This window comes from Emys orbicularis, chromosome 11 (assembly GCF_028017835.1).
Source record: "Emys orbicularis isolate rEmyOrb1 chromosome 11, rEmyOrb1.hap1, whole genome shotgun sequence".
In the NCBI taxonomy this organism is placed as follows: Eukaryota; Metazoa; Chordata; order Testudines; family Emydidae; genus Emys; species Emys orbicularis.
Window position 1 is genome coordinate 58,353,732 of NC_088693.1, and position 20,855 is coordinate 58,374,586.

The following is a 20,855-nucleotide window of genomic DNA, read 5'->3' on the forward strand; positions in this document are numbered from 1 at the left end:
TTGGGGATTGAGGAGTTCATAAGATCAAAAAATTAATACAATTGAACATCTCAAAATTACAGCAGGTACAGTGCATAAGTTAATAAATTAACTCTTTGTTGATGGTGTACATAACAAATGGTAATAAATGCATACAGCATGTTTTATTTATTTATTTTTGTATGAGAGAATTGCGCATCTTCTTTCGCACCAAATCTCTCAGTCTTTTCAACCCTATGCTGCTGCTTGAATGTTGGCTGAAGGATTGAAGTCACCATTGGGTAGCAGAAAGATGACTTTGACAGCAGAAAAATGATTCATATAACCTGTTGGTCTTTTAATATTGTCCCTATAGGTTCTCCGCTCTAGGTGCGTATGTACCCTGTGCTCCTCAGATCAGAGATTTTAGGTAGCACTGTTCGTTCCGACCACGCACGTGACCCATGCAGCCTTTTGCCCTGCACTGTAGCCATATAGAGCTGCGTAGGTGAACCACCCTCAGTTCTTCTTTGAGTAGTGTTCCTATAGGTGCTCCACTGTAGGTGTGTTTGTGTCCCTGCGCTGCTGGTCGGAGAACTTTGGTAGCAGTGTCCGTTAGGCCCGCACATGGCACTGTCTCTCCTCGTGCTGACCCACGAGGCTAGCCAGCGCGCATGGCCTTAACCCCCTTCAGTTTCTTCTCAACCACCCTGGCTAGAGACAGAGCTATTCGCAGTCCACTAGGACTGTTACTTTAATCTGCATTTCTATAGTTAGCCTATTAGTTTGTAGTGAACCAGAGGAGGTAGTTTCGCAGTACTCCTCCCAAGCTCCATATGGTGCTCATTACCAACAGAGCCAAAGGATATACTCACAGATGGCCCCACCACTACCATCTTGGTATGGCCACCCATGTGTGCCACCACCACCCCAGTGGCCATATTGGGACCCTTGGGTGGCCCAACACCAACAAGCCTCTCAGGCTTTGAGCCTCACCTGGGAATCCTGGAGGCACACCCCCTTGGCTGCAGCATCCAAGGCTTCGGAACCACCTCAAGACATAGAAAAATAGGAAGCCGGTACTGAGGAGGAAGTGATACCAAGGACCATATCCTCCTCCTCTCCGGACGAAGCTATCATGTCTCCTACATCATCTTTGGCAGACGACTTTCATCTCTTCCAGGAGCTGGCGAAGAAGGTGGCAGAAACACTCCAGATACCATTGGAAAAAGTCAAGGACACCCACTATCAACTCCTTGACATCATCTACTCTTCGTCCTCCTCAAATATCGCCCTCCTGATTAATGAGACCATGTTAGACCCAACAAAGACAGTGGGGCAAATCCCAGGATCGATGGTGCCAACCTGCAAGCAAGCTGACAAAAAATACTATGTCCCTGCCAAGGAATCCGAATTCCTATTTTCCCACCTATCACCCAACTCCAATGTGGTGGATTCCATCAACTCCTGTGTCTGACAATACCAGTCAAGGGCTACTCCCTACGATAGGGATTGGAAGCGCCTTGACCTTTTCGGCAGAAAAGCATACTCCTCAGGCACCCTACAATTCTGTATTGCCAACTATCAGGCCCTCATGGTGAAATATGATTATATAAAACTGAATGACTTTATTGAGGCCATTATCCAGGAGGGCCAGTTAGTGGCAAACATATCACTGTAATCTGCCCTCAACACACGCGACACAGCAGCTGGGTCCATCTCCACTTCTGGCATCATAGCTCCTTTTGTTGGGTTTCCCAAAGGAGGTACAGTCCATGGTTAAGCACCTTCCATTTGAGGATATGAAGCTCTTCGCTGAGAAGACTGATGCCTCCCTTCATACCCTGGGGGACTGCAGGGCTACCCTCCAGTCACTGGGTATCTATATACTGGGACAAAAGAGACAATTTAGTCCCCAATTCCAGCATAGACCAAACGTGCCTCAGTACCAGCCTCAGTGCCACTATAAGTCACAAAGAAAGAAAGGGAAATTCCCTAAATGCAAACCATCTGACTCACAATCTTCGTCCCAGCCCCCTACGTCTAAGCAGTTTTGACGGACAGGTCAAGGCACTCCCCCCAGCTGACACAGCCAACCATCATTCCACACCCATGGCGGCACTCTGCAGTGCCTGGGAACTCATAATTTCAGACTAATGGGTTCTAGAGATCATTTGAGCTGGGTACTCCATCTATTTTACCTCCTTACCCCCCTCCACCACACCCTTCCCCATCCCTCTTCAGGGACCCTTCTCACAAGAGTTTATTATGAATAGAGACAGATCGCCTCCTCCAGTTAGGAGCCATAGAACTCATAGATCTATGAGACAAGGGGTTCTACTATTGTTATTTCCTAATACCCAGAAAGAAGGGAGGTTGGAGATCCATACTAGACCTCAGCTCTCAACAAGTTTATCGAGGCTCAAAAATTCAAGATGGTCACCTTATCAATGATCATTCCTGCGTTGGAACAGGGAGACTGGTTTTCAGCCCTGGACCTTCAGGATGCCTATTTTCATATCTCAGTCCTACTGGCTCAGAGATGATTTCTCAGATTCACTCTGGGACATGACCGTTACCAATACAGTGTGCTCCCCTCTGGGATTATCAGCCCCAAAAGTATTTTCCAAGGTTCTCTCAGTGGTGGCTGCTCATTTACGTTCTCAAGGGATAATGATCTACCCTTACCTAGATGATTGCATCCTCAGAGCCTGATCTCTTCACAAGGCTCACCAAGTCACTGAAGCTACGATACACTTGTTTACAGAACTGTGTCTACAGATCAACACCCAGAAGTTAACCTCACTCTAGTGCAATGCCTGGAATTCATAGGGGTTGACCTCGATTTGTTACAGGCCAAAGCCCTCTTACCTCAACACAGGTTCTTATCCTTAGTCACACTCCTAGACACCATTCAAAGCAGCCCCCAAATACCAGCCAGGCTCTGCTCCAACTCTTGGGGCATATGGCAGCGGGCACGGGCGGCAATAGCACATGCCAGACTTCACATGCAATGCCTCCAAATGTGGTTCAGCTCGGTTTACAGACCAAATAAGGACAGGCTGGACAAATCCCTGTCACCACCCACCAGGAGCAAAAACTCCTTACACTGGTGGAAGGATCCAGCCAACGGGATCCCATTCGCGCAAACATCACCATCGTTGTTCCTCACCAGCGATGCATCACTCAGAGGTGGGGCACGCATCTAAACGGCCTCACAACACAAGGCAAATGGTCACCTGTGGAGATATTCCTTCACATCAATCTCCTCAAGCTATGAGCAGTCAGGAACACCTGTGCCTATTTCCTCCTGCTAATCATAGGATCACATACAAACATCCTAACAGACAACATAGCCTGTATGTACTACATCAGTCGGCAGAGGGGAGCCAAGCTGCCCCCCTATGCACAGAAGCTACGAGGCTATGGAATTGGTGCATCTCACACAATGTAACACTGTCCGTGGCTTACCTCTCGGGCAGACAAAACGTGAGGGGGAGATACACCCAATAGTGCTTCACAACCTGTTCAGATCATAGAATCATAGAATCATAGAATATCAGGGTTGGAAGGGACCTCAGGAGGTCATCTAGTCCAACCCCCTGCTCAAAGCAGGACCAATTCCCAACTAAATCATCCCAGCCAGGGCTTTGTCAAGCCGGGCCTTAAAAACCTCCAAGGAAGGAGACGCCACCACCTCCCTAGGTAACGCATTCCAGTGCTTCACCACCCTCCTAGTGAAATAGTGTTTCCTAATATCCAACCTAGACCTCCCCCACTGCAACTTGAGACCATTGCTCCTTGTTCTGTCATCTGCCACCATTGAGAACAGCCGAGTTCCATCCTCTTTGGAACCCCCCTTCAGGTAGTTGAAGGCTGCTATCAAATCCCCCCTCATTCTTCTCTTCTGGAGACTAAACAATCCCAGTTCCCTCAGCCTCTCCTCATAAGTCATGCGCTCCAGACCCCTAATCATTTTTGTTGCCCTCTTTCGAATTTTTCCACATCCTTCTTGTAGTGTGGGGCCCAAAACTGGACACAGTACTCCAGATGAGGTCTCACCAATGTCGAATAGAGGGGAATGATCATGTCCCTCGATCTTCTGGCAATGCCCCTACTTATACAGCCCAAAATGCCGTTAGCCTTCTTGGCAACAAGAGCACACTGTTGACTCATATCCAGCTTCTCGTCCACTGTGACCCCTAGGTCCTTTTCTGCAGAACTGCTACCTAGCCATTCGGTCCCTAGTCTGTAGCTGTGCATGGGATTCTTCCGTCCTAAGTGCAGGACTCTGCACTTGTCCTTGTTGAACCTCATCAGGTTTCTTTTGGCCCAATCCTCTAATTTGTCTAGGTCCCTCTGTATCCGATCCCTACCCTCTAGTGTATCTACCACGCCTCCTAGTTTAGTGTCATCGGCAAACTTGCTGAGAGTGCAGTCCACACCATCCTCCAGATCATTAATAAAGATATTAAACAAAACCGGCCCCAGGACCGACCCTTGGGGCACTCCGCTTGAAACTGGCTGCCAACTAGACATGGAGCCATTGATCACTACCCGTTGAGCCCGACGATCTAGTCAGCTTTCTATCCACCTTACAGTCCATTCATCCAGCCCATACTTCTTTAACTTGGCAGCAAGAATACTGTGGGATGATGGGGGACACCATCCACAGACCTGTTCGCGACTCACCTGAACAAGAAATATCCACACTACTGCTCCAGAGTGAGGATGGGACAACACTCCCTCGGCGATGCTCTCCTCCTCCCCTGGGACAAGGACCTTCTCTACACCTTTCCTGTTTCCCCTACTATCAAAGGTCCTGCTGAAAATAAAAAGGGATGGAGCTCACCTTATTCTGATTGCTACTACTTGGTCGAGACAGACCTGGTACCCTTACCTGGCACATCTCGCAACGTACTCACCAATCCCTCTCCCAGCCATTCCACACCTTTTCTCGCACAACAGAGAACATACCCTACATCCCAACTTAGGAATTCTCTGCCTTAAGACATGCTTGGTTCCAACACCTGGAAAGCTCCTGTTCAGTCTTTTTTAAGGAAAAGGTCACATTGCAACTGCATCCCAAGTTCTTACCAAAGGTATCCTTGGACTTCTGGGTAAACCAACCTATCCAACTTCCAGTTTTCTTCCCTAAGCCACACCAGGATAAAGAAGATGTGGCATTACATTTACTTGATGTCAGGAGGGCATTAGCCTTTTACCTAGACAGAACTAAGTCCTTTAGAAAATGTCCCAGATTGTTTCTCTCCATTGTGCACAGAACTAAGGGATCTCCAATTTCCAAACAAAGACTGGATATGTGGCTGCATTACCTATTGTTATCAGTCTCATGATCTTCAACCTCTTTCTAGAGTATTAACTCACTCCACAAGATCCCTTTCTACTTCATTAGCCTTTCTTAAGAGCATTCCTGTACAGAAATATGTAGAGCCACGACTTGGACCTCCATTCAGACCTTTTCTGAACACTATACAGTACTCGTGTCTCAGCTTCTGATGCCATGTTTGGCTCTGCTGTGCTATCTTCAGCCTTAGACTCAACTCCAAAACATACCCCTCCATAGAGGTCACTGCTCAGTAGTCACCTAGAGTGGAGCACCCACAGGGACACTACTGGAAGAAGAAGAGAAAATGATCACCCTGTGCAGTAACTGTGGTTCTTCAAGATGTGTGTCCCTATGGATGCTCCACTACCTGCCCTCCTACCCTCTGCTTTGAGTTCTTTTCCATGGAGCTCCTCAGTAGAGAAGAAACTGAAGGCAGTTCACTCGCACAGCTGTATATGGCCACGGTGCAGGTCATGAGGCTGCATGGGGCACGTGCGTGGGCTGAAGGGACACTACTACCTAAAATCTATGATCTGAGGCTGATGGGGCACATGCGCACTTAGAGTGGAGCACCCATAGGCGCACACATAACCTTCTCTTCCTAAGATGGATGTTCATAAAATCGGGGTTCTACTGTATTGTTATCCACATTTTACTGACTGGGTCTGAGGCATAGAGAGACACTGGGTACATCTGCGCAGCAAAAAACCCCGTGGCAGCAAGTCTCAGAGCCTAGGTCAACTGACTTGGGCTTGCACTGTGGGGCTAAAAGTAGCAGTTCAGGCTGAAACCTGACAAGGAGGTCTCAGCCAGAGCCCCAGCATCTACATTATTTTTTTCAGACCTGCAGCAGAAGCCCAAGTCAATGGGCCTGGACTCTGATTCTCACTGCCACAGGGGTTTGGCGTATTTTGTTTATTTTTAACTATATAGACACACCCTAAGTGACTTGCCTAGGCTCACACAGGAAGTTTGTCGCAGTATCAGGAATTGAACTCAGCTCTCCAGAGACTCAGTCTAGTGCCTTAGCCACAAGATCATCATTCCTGTGTTCCACTTTATTCCTGCAGACACAGCAATGTGATTACAATTGGAAATGGCAGGCTCTAATTGGAAATATCTAATAATTTCTTTATTAGCTCAAATCCTGTCAAATCCATGACCTAGTGTCTAAGGGTATGACTACACAGCAAAGAAAAACCCACCGCGGGCCCGTGCCAGCCAACTCGGGCTTGCAGGGCTTGAGCCGTGGGGCTGTTTCATTGCTGTGTAGACTTTCAGGCATGGGCTGGAGCCTGGGCTCTGGGACCTCGCACCCCACAGGGTCCTAGTGAAAATGAAACAGCCCAAGCCCTGGGTTTTTCTTTGCTGTGTAGGCATACTTTTTGAAGGCTGATATTATTGAAATGTTCAGAAATGTGTGTTTCAAATGGAATGAGGGTATGTTCATTCCCCACCCTAGGTTGCCAGCCGGGAATTAAAGATCCCCATGTCGAGTATTCATTTTTGTGAAACAAGCACAACAACTGTTCCTAATGCTTGTGCTTCAGTAGCATCTGCTGGAACTGATGTCAATGGAATGGCAGTAAAGGTAAAGGGTAATATTTGTCTACTAGTGAACTCTTAAAAGCCCCCATTCATCAAGGTATTTAAGCATGTGCCTATTTTTACGCACATGAGTAGAAATAGAGCTTGAAATTACCTATCGTGTGGCTATTGCAGGTGGCCACTAAGAATATGAAACATTGCTTCTTGATGAATTCCAAACTCTTTGGTATGTTGTGGTTTGCGGTTTCCAGAACAGAACCCAAAGCTCCCCAAAAAGGCTTAAGGTGTTTTTACTAAACACTCACTGCATATAATGGAGGCCTCTTATCGATCCTGTGATGTGGGCAAACCAGTTCTTAAAGACCTGGCACCGACCATGTGCTAGTTCATACTAATCCCAGACATTATTTTAAGGTTTGGGTCAATTTAATTAAACAAATCTTCCCTACCTCTCTCTTGTCCTTCCGCATCTTCCTTAAATCAAGACCCTTAATTCCCTCCCTATTTTTTCATGAAAGAATCACAGGCCTAGCTGATCTTTGGTTTCTCTACTGGGCATAAGCCTCTTGTTTTTTATATTAAAACTTACACATTTTGTAAGCTTCTCTGTTACAATGGAGCAGTGTGTCTGGGTGGTAATTTTATTATTTTATAAGCCTGACAGTGGTGGCAGATTTGGAGGCAGAAACTTGGCTAGTCCCAGGAGAGAGACTTGAGATCTCATGAGTATTTGATTCCTTGATCCAAAGGTGGGGTGGGAAGAGTGGGTATCACATGAGCCCTGGAGTAAGGGATGACTCAGAGGCCTGAAGGAGGCCTGGTTGGGCAGATCTGGGAGTGGAGGAGAAGGATCTGGTTTGGAGAGAGATGGGGCCTCTGTTCTACTTCTTCTGTTGAGATTTGGATGAGCATAAGGACCTCCAGATGTTTATCTAAACTGAACGACCCACTGGAGTGTTTCAGGGTCACCCATCTCTAGTAGTAGCCTTACCAATTAGCTAGATTAATCTATTTTCTTATAAATATTGAAAATGTCTGGCCCAGAAGCACTGGAGTCAGGAACAAACTAGAGTCCCCCCTTCCCCAGGATTTGAGGCTTTTCCTTCAAATTCACTGAGGAGGTGGCATGTTTGGGTGGCTATAGACAGTTAGGAAGTGATAAGAGCCTCAAAAGAAACTGATTCACCATCCTTCTCTAAGTGGAAGACAGGTGATGGGTTCCCCAGAAAAAAGGGGTCTAAGGAATTCAATGAGGAGTAATGATTTCTAGAAGTAAATGGGAAGTCTTCTCTGCTGATAGCACCTCCACCATGACAAAAAATATGTTGAATATTATTAAATACTGTCTATTTCTCTACTTTTGCATTCTTTTCCCCAACTTTTCTCTTCACCAGGATGCTTGCCAGACTCTCTTGAAACGCCTGGAGCCCATCATTAGCAAGAACCCGAAAGGTACCTGGAATGATTGGGTAAGAGGCACTTTTGTATCAGGGTGAAAAATCAAACGGGTATGAATTATATTTAAAAAATCTGCATGTACATAGCAATTTTGGTATATAATTATATTTTTCACTCTCCTCATTCTATGGTGATCTCTTACCAGCGGGATAAAAGTTGTCTGCACGGAGCACAGCTTGGCCAGAGCAGAGGATCTGGCCCTGATGCTTTGTTTGGGTGGGTTCCCCCCCACATATATAGTGAGCTGCTAAAATGCATGGTATTGGCAGTACTGGAATCTTGAACATGCAGCAAACATCACGCACAGCCTCTGGCATGTAAGCTGCTCCTTGGATTGTGCAACCAAATGACACTAGCCAATATCTCTGGTCCCAGACACAACCCTAGGAACCTCCGGCTTGCAGTGTCCAGTTATGCCCGCTGGACGCTGCAAGCTTATATGAGTTTGTCACTTTAACAAAGAAATTGATATGTACCAGGCTTGTTATCCCAAGGGGAGTCTCTGACACACTTCAAACCAAACGCACTGCTTCGGGTAGAATAAACAAACAGATTTATTAACTATAAAGATAGATTTTAAGTGATTATAAATCAAAACATAACAAGTCAAATTTGGTCCAATGAAATAAAAGCAAAACGCATTCTAAGTTGATCTTAACACCTTCAGTGCCCTTACAAACTTAGATGCTTCTCAGCACAGGCTGTCTGGTTGCTCTTCAGCCAGGCTCTCCCCTTTGATCAGCGTTTCAGCCGCTGGGTGTGGTGTCTGTAGATGTAGGTGGAAGAGAGAGGCAAATGTCTCTCCCTTTTATCATGTTCTTTCTTCCCTCTTGGCTTTGCCCCCGCCCCCACTTCAGAGTCAGGTGAGCATTACCTCATTGCAGTCCCAAACTGACCAAAGGAAGTGGGGTGACTCACTCAGGAGTCCAACAGATCCTTTGTTGCTGCCCAGGCCAGTGTCCATTGTTCCTGTGAGGCTGGGCTGGGTTTGTCCCATACATGCCCTGATGAGGTGTGAACTGCCCCTCTGCTCTTGGGGAGTTTTTGTCTGGGCTTGCTTTAAGCCATGAGGATACATTTTCAGCCTCATAACTATATACATGAAATTACAACCTATAACATTATTATAACATTACTATAACAACAATTACTATAACCACAATACTCAGTGCATCATGAGCCTTCCGAAGACACCCAACATGACAAATTTTGCATTAGATACCACACAGTCATTTTACAAGGATGAACATGGGGGTGCTGGGTGTTCCCCCGAGATAGAGTGTCACAACAGTGTCAAAAAACTATTGATAGGAATAAAACACCAGTTGAGACTCACTTAGACCTGTAGTACACTAGAATCACATTTTGCCCTGCTAAAAAGCCTTCTTCACATAGGCTGAGCCCTCTGTTATTATTTGTATTATCATAGTATCTAGGAGCCCTAGTTATGGACCTGGGCCCTACTGTGCAGGTACTATACAAACACAAAACATAGAGGCGGTCCCCACCCCAAAGAGCTCTGTCTAATTGGTCCAAACAAATCTGATGAAGTGGTTACGTCTCAATCCTGTATGCACATGCTAAAGCCCATGGATTTCATTGGGTCTCTGTATGAACCCAAGGGGCATCCCTGAAGGAACAGCCTGCCATATCAGGTCTTTCGTCTGTGACCACCCTCAGTCTGAGTGGGACCAGTCTCTTGAATGGTTGTCCAAATATCACACTGGGAGGGGGGCCCAGATCATTATTTAGATGCCTCAGTGAGATTTGAATCACCTGTTAGAGGGGTAGTCAATTATTGTTTGTCAAGGTCCACATTTCTTGGTCAAGGTATAGTCAAGGTTCAGACTCCAGAGAAAATAATTTAAAAAAAAATAACAATAATGATAAGAAGTAAATAAAAAGATTTCAGGGTCTGTTCCAAAGCAGCTGGCGGTCCAAATTTGGCCCGCCGTCCACCTACTTCCCACCACGGCAGTTGAGAATCAGTCCCTTGGTGCACCGGTGCAGAGCTGTAAATGTGGCAGAAATATTAAAATCCTATTTTTATTTATACAGTGCTGCGTGATGATTTAAAGTCTAACAAAAATGACAATCCCTGCCCTTGAGGTACTTACAGTCCCAACACACAGAGATGTTCCCTCTTAAAGGATTACCATGATTAATCTGCAAAATGTTTTAAAGTTTGCCAACTACTCTGATGAATAGAGAATAACAGTGGAACACCTGTGGCAACGCTCTAAGCAAAACTGACATCTACATATATGAGGAGTAAATCAGTTTGCCCTGACTAATGCTGTTCTAGTGATTGCCAAATTAGTTTAGATAATTTAATGTAGATGATCAGGAATGACTGACATCAAAAATAAATGCTGACCCATGCAGAGAAGAAGCTGCTTTGCCTCTTGTAAGGTCGATAAACTATGATTAGTTTCAAAAACATATTTGACATGTAAATTAAGCAAATCTGATCTGGGAATCGCTGAGAGGGAGTAAATCTAGGAGCTCACCCTCGCTGCTGGAATCACTTACATAACTGCACTTCAGAGAGTATTTTTATTTTTTTCTGAAACGTTTTTTTTTTTAAGCTGGCAACTTGGGTTTTCGTTTCTTTTCCCTCTGTGTCTTATCAACCAGAGCTGCTCAGTTTATAAATAGACACTTTTCTGACTATCAGCACTGCAAACTCAACCTGTAATGTGAACGTCAAGCTGGATCCTTTCTGGCTGCCATGTTGCCAACAGTAAAGATTCTGCAAGCAGAGCTGTGAGAACAAGGCTGATGCTTATGTGTGAACCAAATCAAATCCAGTTCACTCTTCCAAAGCTGTGTTGGCTCTGCAGCATTAAAACCCCAGTTCAGCAGAGCATTTAAACATGTGTATAAGTCCATCCCCATTCAGAAAACCATATAAGCACATGCTTAAATTTAAACACAGACTTAAGCCCCATTGAAGTCAATAGGATTCAACCATGTGCCTAAAGTTAAGCACATGTTTAAGTGCTTTGCTGACTAGGGATGAACTGTTGAATCAGGGCATAACTGCTATATCAGAAGATATTTTTAGTCAGTAATATCAGGAATTATGACTGAATAAAAACAAGGAGCAGCTCTGTTGGGCAAAGTGCCATTTTTACATAGTCACTTTTCATAGTGGATCCACATATTAAAGCTCAAACTTGAATCAAGTATCTGGGAGCTGCACATGTCTGACTCCCCTTAATGTTGACTGAACTTCTGTGAGCTCCCCAAGAGGGAAGTGTTCCTGGGCATGTGAGCAGGTTTTTACAGCTGCTGTATTTACATGCATGTTTCCCTGCAGAGGCTTGTGTTAGAACTAGAATAATGGTTTGCAGTTTTCAGAGAACTTACTCAGCAGTTGCCTAGTCTCCCAGTGCAAAAAAATGGAGCTGATGGCAGAGAGAATCATCAGACATTACCATAGCGCTCTTCAGATCTCTAGCATTTTCTTGTAGTTTGATTTTTAAATAAATAGGTGTATGTTTAACTCCTTCCCAGGGTGATAGGTTTACCAATAATATTGTTGTATTTTACAGGTTAAAGAAGCATTTGAACAGAGCATTAACCTTTCAGCTACAGGGTACTTCAGGTAACAAATATTTTTAGTCCTTTTGAAAGTTAAGTTTAGTTAGGCACACCTCAGCAATATGATGAAAGTGTGAATGTAATGAGTAACTCATGAATATAGTTAATAGCTCGGAAAGTGGAACTGGACAGAGCGGCCTTGACAGGCATTTTTGATTGATTGATTTATCTCATATTCTCATGTAATCAATAGATCTGCTCCTTAGAGGAATGCTATAATTTGGGCGGCAGCACACTGGGCCCATGAAATGAGGTGTCCAGCTACTGCTGCAAGGAGCACTAGGTGCCCCAGAGGAAGTGTAGTGCTCTCTCCCTAACACTTACTCACTTACCCAACCACGTTACTCACATCATGGATCTCACAACCTGCTGAGCTCAAAATTGAGGATGTGAGCCAGATGTATGTATTGTGTGCACCTCCCTACCAATGCAGGATTACTCCCTATTGTATCTTTCCTGTTGTTGGCAGGGCCGGCTCCGGGTTTTGGCCGCCCCAAGCAGCCACAAAAAAAAAAAAAAAAAGCCGCGATCACGATCTGCGGCGGCAATTCGGTGAGAGGTCCTTCGCTCCGAGCGGGAGTGAGGGACCGTCCGCCGAATTGCCGCCGAATAGCTGGACGTGCCGCCCCTCTCCGGAGCGGCCGCCCCAAGCACCTGCTTGACAAGCTGGTGCCTGGAACTGGCCCTGGTTGTTGGGTTGGTCAAACAAGAAGGCTTCCACCACTTCCCTTGAGAAACTATCCCACAGTCTCATAGATCTCATGCTGAAGAGGTTTCCCTGATGTTCAACTGATCTCTTCCCTTTGTTAATTTCATTCCATTTCACCTAGTTACTGCCTGCTTAGACCCTCCTAAATAATTCTTCTCTCTTCTTAGGGCTACACTTCTATTTTGAAGACCATCATCTTGCTTCTCTTAGTCATTGCTTAGCTAAGATCTGCATTTTAGCTCTTTACATCTTTCCTTGTAAATTAATCTTTCCTATGTTCTGACCATTTTATTTCTCTTCTCTACTTCACTTATTTGTCATTGGCTATGTAATTATTACTTTAAACTTGTCCTTTATACATGATTTCCATGACAATCACTGTCAGAAATCTGTTGGGATTTGGTTGCTTATCAGAATTTCTAGATTGGAGCAGTTTGTTTATCATATTGGTGGCCAGAATTTAATTGACTTTAATGAAGCTAAACCAGCAGGGTATCTGTCCCAGTATTTTAGGTTTAATTTCACATAGTTTTGAACTCTTATTTGCTCTGCCTCTTTATTGTTGTAACACAAAGATTAATAAAACAGACTAAAAAGCCATGCTTCCCATGGACTTTGTTGCTTCTCCCAGGGGCTATGAGGCTAACATGGATTGGGAGAAAGGGGAAGGCCATCCATTTACGTATTTTATTTTCGGAGCTGCTTGTTCGGAGGTTGAAATTGACTGTCTTACAGGAGATCACAAGGTAACCAGTGAATGTCACTAAAGCTCATAAATAGTACAGTGAGGTTCCACCAGTATTTCCCGTTTTGCCTGATGTCCCAACAATCATATAATTTGTGCATTGGTAAATCACCTGGCTTTGTTCTAACGTACATGTACCAATTGATGTAAATAACTAGCAATTACAGTTAGAGCAGAATGAAAAATGTGCACAAATAACTAAAAATACGATCTTATTTTTGCTAGATTTGTGAAAATATAATATTTGTGTTCAGATTTGGTGCTATAGCAGACAGTGTTGCAGGCAGTATTTGCCTTTTCTCTTGGTGCCTGCAGTCTGCCAAATTGTACTGTAGCTCTGTATTACATTTCCAATCTCCTGATCAGCCAGTCATCCCACCTGGCCTAGTCTCCTGACATTTAAGGGCCCACTCCAGCAACATATCCCACTGGACATAGTGTGTACTTCTGTGAGAAGTCCCACTGGAAGCTTTAAATACAGTGAGCTAAAGCCTGCAGTCCTCATACTGGCTAAACTCCCACTGAGGTTAATGAGTGTTTTTGCCTGAGGAAGGGCTGCACGGTAATAGGTCAGTTTTGTATGTTCTGAAAGAGATTCTATACAAACATGCCTTGTCCCACTGGATTAAGCCTCTGATCCTTAGCACCTCCTCATCCATCCACCCGTATATCCAGGGCCGGTGCTACCATTAAGGCGAACTAGGCGGTTGCCTAGGGCGCCAAGATTTGGGGGCGCCAAAAAGCGGGGGTGCCTCAGGGCGGGGGGGGGGGGGGGTAGCTGCCGCAGGGCTCCCCACCCCAGCTCACCTCTGCTATGCCCCCTCCCCAAGCACGCCGTCGCTGCTCCACTTCTCCCACCTTCCAGGCTTGCAGCACCAATCAACTGTTTGGCGCCACAAGCCTGGGAGGGGAGGAGAATTAGAATGGAGGCGGCGTGCTCGGGGAGGAGGCGGAGCAGAGGTGAGTTGGGGTGGGGAGCTGCCGCACGGCTCCCCGGGGGGGAGCTGCCGCGGGGGGGGAGCTACCATGGGGGGGACGCCTTGGGGGAGCTGCCGCAGGGCTGGGGGGGGGGGCACAAGGTCGAAGTTTCGCCTAGGGTGCGAAACTTCCTTGCACCGGCCTTGCGTATATCTGTCACCACAATGTACATTTGTATTTTATTGGTAGAACATCCGAACAGACATCGTTATAGATATTGGATGCAGCATAAATCCAGCTGTGGATATAGGACAGGTATGTGCCAAGAATTTCTTACTATTCCGTTCATGTTGTGCTAGTTGTTGTTGTGTTTGTATTGAAGAGTGTCCATTCATTCATCTACCATTAACATCTTATCAGCCCACCTTATAGATGATATCACGGAATGAAATCCTGATCCCAGTGGAGTCAATAGCAAAACTCCCATTGACTTCATTGGGGCCAGGATTTTACCCAGTATACCCAGTGTCACCTTGTGGTACTGCCCACCTGCACCACCGTGCTCATCATTTGTGTAGTTTCACACCGCTGGGCTAGACCCGAGTCTCCAAGCTCTCCTCCACTTTATGACCAGGCCCCCTTCCTCATAGCACATGAATGCTTCTCCCCACTGTATTCCCTGATCCATTGCGTCAGCCCCCCTGATTGGCATTTCTTCATTGTTCGTGGGGCAGTGTCCACACTGTGAGCTAGGAGTGTGAATCCCAGCTTGTGTACACATATTCACACTAGCTCGATGATAGCACAAGTATATATAGTAGTGTAGCTGTGGTAGCACAGGTAGCAGCAGCACCTCTTAGCCGTGCCAAGTAGAAACTTGCCTGAACCCTCCCTGTGGGTAGATACTCAATGTCGCCCCTACTGCTACCTGTGCTATACTACTATTTATACTCACGCTAGCGCTCATCGAGATAGCGTGCATATGTGTACACAATCTAAGAATCGCACTCTATCTTGTAGTGTAGATGTAGACTGGACTTTGGCAGTGCAGGAGGAGAGAGGAGAGAGTTTTCTGCTTCCCAGCAGCTCCAAAGGAAAGCCCTGAAACCCAGCAGTCTAATAGGAAGGAGAATGCTGTCCAGAGAGAGAGATTAATTATTGTCAATGTTATATACATTTTACAGCATAAGAAAAGATAAAGTGCTTATAATTTTTCACTCTCAGATTGAAGGTGCCTTTGTTCAGGGCATTGGACTTTATACAATGGAGGAGTTAAAATACTCCCCAGAAGGCGTCTTGTACACTCGGGGCCCGGATCAGTATAAAATCCCTGCAATCTGTGACATCCCAGAACAGTTCAGTGTTTCCTTGCTGTCATCCTCACAAAATCCTTATGCCATCTACTCATCCAAGGTAAGCAAGTGAAACCTGGGGCTTGATTTCTCTACTACCTGTGCTAGAGTAAATCAGGAGTAATTCCATTGAAGTCAAAGAAGATACACTGGTATAAAATCCCTGTAAGTGAGAGGAGACTCAGGCTCCTGTTCTTTTACATTTTAAACAGATCTCCACATCATTGTGTTATTTACAAATACGGTAGAAGCTGCAATCTGGGATAGTTCTACTCTTCCATCGTGGTTGCCTATTGATAATTTTAGGGTTTAACAAGTGGACTAGGAACTTCTAGTATAAACATCCTCACACGTTCAAGCTAAATTTAAAGCTATGCCTTTAGAGTGTAGTAACAGTCTGAAACATAAGAGAGAAAGTAACTAAAATGAGACATGACATTACTAGTTAATTCAGTTGCAGTCAGTATAGGCTCCTTCGCTACTTTTTTGCTAGCAATAAATATATATCATGGGCCAGATCCTCAGCTGGTGTATATCAGTTTATCAGTTTACACCAGCGAGGGGCCTAGCCCATTGAATATACACATAAGCAATAACACTAAGCAAGATGAGGGGATACTGCCCAATTCAAGTGCATTGAGCATGCATGTCTTCAATTGCCGAGGCTATTAGGGGTGTAATGTAGTCAATTAAATAAAAGCTTCAGAATAAAAAAAATAATAAAATTTAAAGCAGAAGGATATGTTAGAACAATAGCTCCTTCTAAAAACTATTTCCAAATAGTCCTGATGAAATATTTTGAAAGAGATGATCATTTGAAAGAAAATTCCAGATCAAAATGAAATAATTACCCAGGGTGGAGTTGATCTAAAGAGCGGCTTTTAGCACCAGTCTTCAAAGTGAGCATACAAAACCGGTTTATCCCACTTTATCCATTCAGCTCCTATAACTAACTTTAAAATCATCATTGGTGAATAAAACATGCTTGAAAGTAGAGCTTGTGATACCTTGCCTGAAAAGTAAGCATCTTTCAATCCTGAAATCTGGTTGTCAGTTTCTTATAGAGGTGGGCTAAAGCTGCAAAATGCAGATCCAGACCAGTGTTTCAGGAGTGTTTTGGAGCCTGAGTTTTAGAAAGGCCAATTAGAGATACAATAATGGCCAGCTAAGAAATTCAGATCTCAGTCCTGAAGAAGATGCCCAAACTCCCAGCATTTAGGAGCATCTAGATCTGGGGATTGGATTTGATTTGACCTGTGATAGAAATAAGGTCAACTGTGAAACTTGCATCTGGATCAGATTGAGGAGGGCATTCAGTGCTGTTCACATGCAGGGTTTTGTCTCAGCTGTAGTTTGTTAATTGGATATGAATCCCTGGAGATGGTTCATTTCAGTTTTATCTGCCAACATTTTTTACCAAATAATTGATTTTCTTTTCAGTTTGAAATCCTGCACAGGTGAGAAATCAGAAGTGTCCTAAAATCTATAGCTGGCATTTGAAACCAGCCCTAACAGATCTCTGCAGTCAGCCAGCAGCTGAAAACCTGCATTGTAAACCCAGTTCTGGGGAATCGCTTATGGACTCGGGTTTTCCAAGCCCCACACTTGAGCATCCACGATGCGTTGTAAACCCGGGTTTACAGTTGTTGGACCTGGGTCTCACGGCCATGCCAACGCGTCCATACAGCACTATGCAGGCCTTCTGACTTGGATCTGCGGCTTCAGCTGTGTCCTACTGCAAAATAACTGGGCTTGGACCCAAGTCTCAGTGGGACTCGGGCTCTGACCCACCTCCCCAGCAGGGTCCTAGGTACTGAATGCTTGCTAATCTGAATAATACAGATTTGTGTGTGGATGGTTGGGGGAGTTGGGCTCAAACCCAAGTCTGAGCCCGGGTTTACAGTGTACTGTAGACATACCCAGTATGCTCTGATCCTGCTTCCATTGCATCAGTGGAAAACTTTCATTGACTCCCATGGTAGAGGATCAGGCCCTATGTAATTCGGTAATTTGTAAAAGGTTTTCAGCTATCACAGATATTAATAAGACACTTCCTCTTTTAATCAGTTCATAAAGCAAATTTATGTGACAGCCTTTGTTCCCTGCCAGGGGATGGGCGAGGCAGGGCTGTTCCTGGGATGTTCTGTGTTCTTTGCTATCTGGGATGCAGTGGCTGCTGTGCGGAAGGAAAGAGGATTAACCGGGACCTTCACCCTGAACAGCCCCCTGACTCCTGAGCGGATTCGAATGGCCTGTGCCGATCAGTTTACTGAGATGGTAATGAGGCTTTTCTTTTGGAACACTCCATTGTAGCTGCAGCCTATTCCTTTTGGCATTGAAGGCCCATATTTCTGTAGTTTAAATGGTGTTTACACCTGGATAGGGAGTGCACACAGCAGAACTCCTCAGTTCAGACTTTTTAATGATTCTTGAATCAAAATGTCTGTCGACAGGCCCAGCCCATGCCAGCCATTCCAGTCTATGGCATTCAGGGTTTGCCTTTTAATAACTCCAATTTTTTAATCTTTTCTCGATTCCTCCTGCCCACACCCTCCCACCTACAGTATGCGCTATCATTATACCCACTCCCACCACCCCCACCATTGTCTTTTGTTTAATTTAAATCATAAGCTCCTTAAGGCTGAATCCTTGACAATCCATATTACTGTGAAATGCCATGCACACCTGTGCTATGATTGAAATGCTAGTGGGCCAGATTGTCCCATGTGGAAGATGGAGACTGAGTTCCCACTCAGAGTTCTTGCCTAGTATTTCCCTAAGCAGTGGCAGGGTACAGGAATCGTAGGGCAGATCAGCCCCCAGATTTGTCAGTCTACTAATTTCAATGGACATCTCAGGAGCTTTGCCATAGATGAGGGCCAATTGACACAGAGACCCTGTTCTTCCATGCTGTTTTGGGACCTACCAGCCTCCCAGTCAGCACAGCTTGTATGGGTTTGCCTGCCTTCTGTAGAATGCCCTACCCAGTAGACCTTGTAGTGGTGGTTGATGCATAAATAATGGAAGCTGTAGAAGATCCAGTAGGGGCCACCTGTGAGAGGCACTGTGAAATATGCAGAGTAGTTTTATGAATAGCTGTAGTGAGTTTTTTCTAAGTGAATACCATTAACAGAATCACTTCTTTCACCTCTTGTTCATTCTCCTAGAGTGCGAAAGATGAACCTGAGTCCTTCGTTCCTTGGGCCATCTCCATATGAATGGCAAACAGAACCTCGCACAAAGCCTGAATGAACTCCAGTGGTACTGATTTGTTGATTATGAGGGTGGGGGCTCATTTAATCAACACACATATTTTATTTTAATTCAAAATCTACCCTCTGGCTACTGAATAATGAGCATTACTTCTTCAGCCCATTCTCCCACCTGAGTTTTCATCATATATTTAGTTGCTTTACTACATTTTACTCCTAGATACACATCTAAATAGATTGAAAGAGGGTTATGCAATAAGATCCAGCTACTACACATTCTCTATGATCATCTTAAATTGCCACTAGGGAGGAATTAACGATCACTTTAACAATGGTGCAAAATCCAGATTTTTTTCCTCAGGATTTTTCAGAACAATGGAATTCAAATTTATCTCTCAATAGTATAGCTAGGTTCACTGAGGTAATAAGATGTGAGAGCCTGTGCTGTGTTGAGCTAGTAGTGCACTAGGGGTGGGGTGCGAGGGTTGAGAGTGAACCAAAAATAAGTGCACCAATACTCCTGAGATATCCATTTGCATCCCAATATTCAGCTTCGGGCCAGAGTTTTAAAGGCATTTAGGCTTTGCGAAAGTGCCTATTTAGGTTAGATGCTTAAATCTCATTAAAATCAATGGGAGTTAGGCACCTCACCTGCTTAGAGAGTTTGAAAATCCCACTAGGCACCTATCTGCATCTTTAAGCACCTACGGATGTTTAAAAAACTGGCCCTTGTTGACTTCTTATGGTTCTATAAGTGCTGTATGTTAATATTAGTTTATGTAAAACAAATATTTTTCTTATGATGTTCATTCTTGTGCCCATGAAAGTTAAAATAAGCAGCAGAAAAGGGTTCCCATAAGAGGCAAGATAAAATGGCATATCACTGTTAACTCCTATTCTGTCATTATTTGCTGCTTTGAGCCCTGATCCTTTAGTCACAAGTCATCCTTAGTCCCGTAAGTAGCCTCATTGTTAACAATAACTCTGTGCACAGAAACATAAATGGAACCTAAAGAGTGCAAGTAGCTTTCCCATTTTAAAGGGTGTCTTGCCAAATTGCCCTAAGCCAGACATTTGGAGGAGTCCCCATCACTGATCCAGAGAGACCAACTAAAATGTAGCGGTGGGAGAAGGGAGCTATAATGATGTGTCAAGGTATTTTCAGTAAAACACTTTAACAATCCAGGACAGTATTTGATTTCTGAAAGGCTTCAAATAAGATGCTAATTTAGGCTTCAATTCTGCAATAAGATCTCCATGTATGGATCCCATGGCAGGATCAGAACCTAAGTGATCACAATAATTACCTTTTGATCACAAACTTGATGCAGCAATGTGTGATTTCACACAGAAAAGCTGCTCTGTGTGGTGCTAACACCTGTGTGCTAAAAACAACTAGGAGGAGACAAGGGATCTAATTCTCCTTTGTGATACCGATGCAACTCCACTGAAGTTGCATTGATATAACTGAAGCCATTAGGGTGACTGTAAAAGAGAAGAATTTGGCCCACGATATCTTAAGGGTGACTTTGCTACTGTTTCTCTTGGAGACCTTTTTATTTTCTCATGACTTGATTCAAAGCCCATTGAACTCTATGGAACAATATCCATTGACTTCACTGGGCTTTGGATCAGGCCTTGATGAGATTGTCTCTGGAAAGTAGTTCCAAACGGTGCCATTGTGCACAACAGCTCAGGATGATATTGGAACAATCAGAATGCAGGTGAGGATTGCTCTTTAATTGCTGATAAACACTCTTTTAACCTCAGCAGGGAAGATGGATATAATGTAAGATTAGAAGATGTTTCACAAAGATTATCAGTTTTCTGCTGACATATGGGGTGTGGTGTGATTAGAACTGCACCCAGAGAAGCACTAGTTTGACGAGCTTGAAAAAGAAAAAAGCCCTATTGTGCTTTCATGTATTAGATGCTAAATAAGATCTATTCTGTGGGCTAAATTTATATATTCTTACATTCTCAGGAAAGACCAGCAAAT

The 20,855-nt window shown here is 44.6% G+C and overlaps 1 protein-coding gene across 1 annotated transcript in view; it reads left to right on the forward strand.

Moving 5' to 3' along the window:
* The window catches only part of AOX1 (aldehyde oxidase 1), an 81,434-nt gene extending 62,572 nt beyond the window's left edge, over positions 1-18,862 (forward strand). The window contains exons 28-35 of the mRNA XM_065413109.1: positions 6,771-6,899; positions 8,251-8,325; positions 11,872-11,924; positions 13,261-13,375; positions 14,542-14,607; positions 15,517-15,705; positions 17,754-17,921; positions 18,812-18,862. Coding sequence (XP_065269181.1) covers positions 6,771-6,899; positions 8,251-8,325; positions 11,872-11,924; positions 13,261-13,375; positions 14,542-14,607; positions 15,517-15,705; positions 17,754-17,921; positions 18,812-18,862 — 846 coding nt within the window. The remainder of the gene's footprint in view (positions 1-6,770; positions 6,900-8,250; positions 8,326-11,871; positions 11,925-13,260; positions 13,376-14,541; positions 14,608-15,516; positions 15,706-17,753; positions 17,922-18,811) is intronic.
* The last annotated feature ends 1,993 nt before the right edge of the window (positions 18,863-20,855 follow it).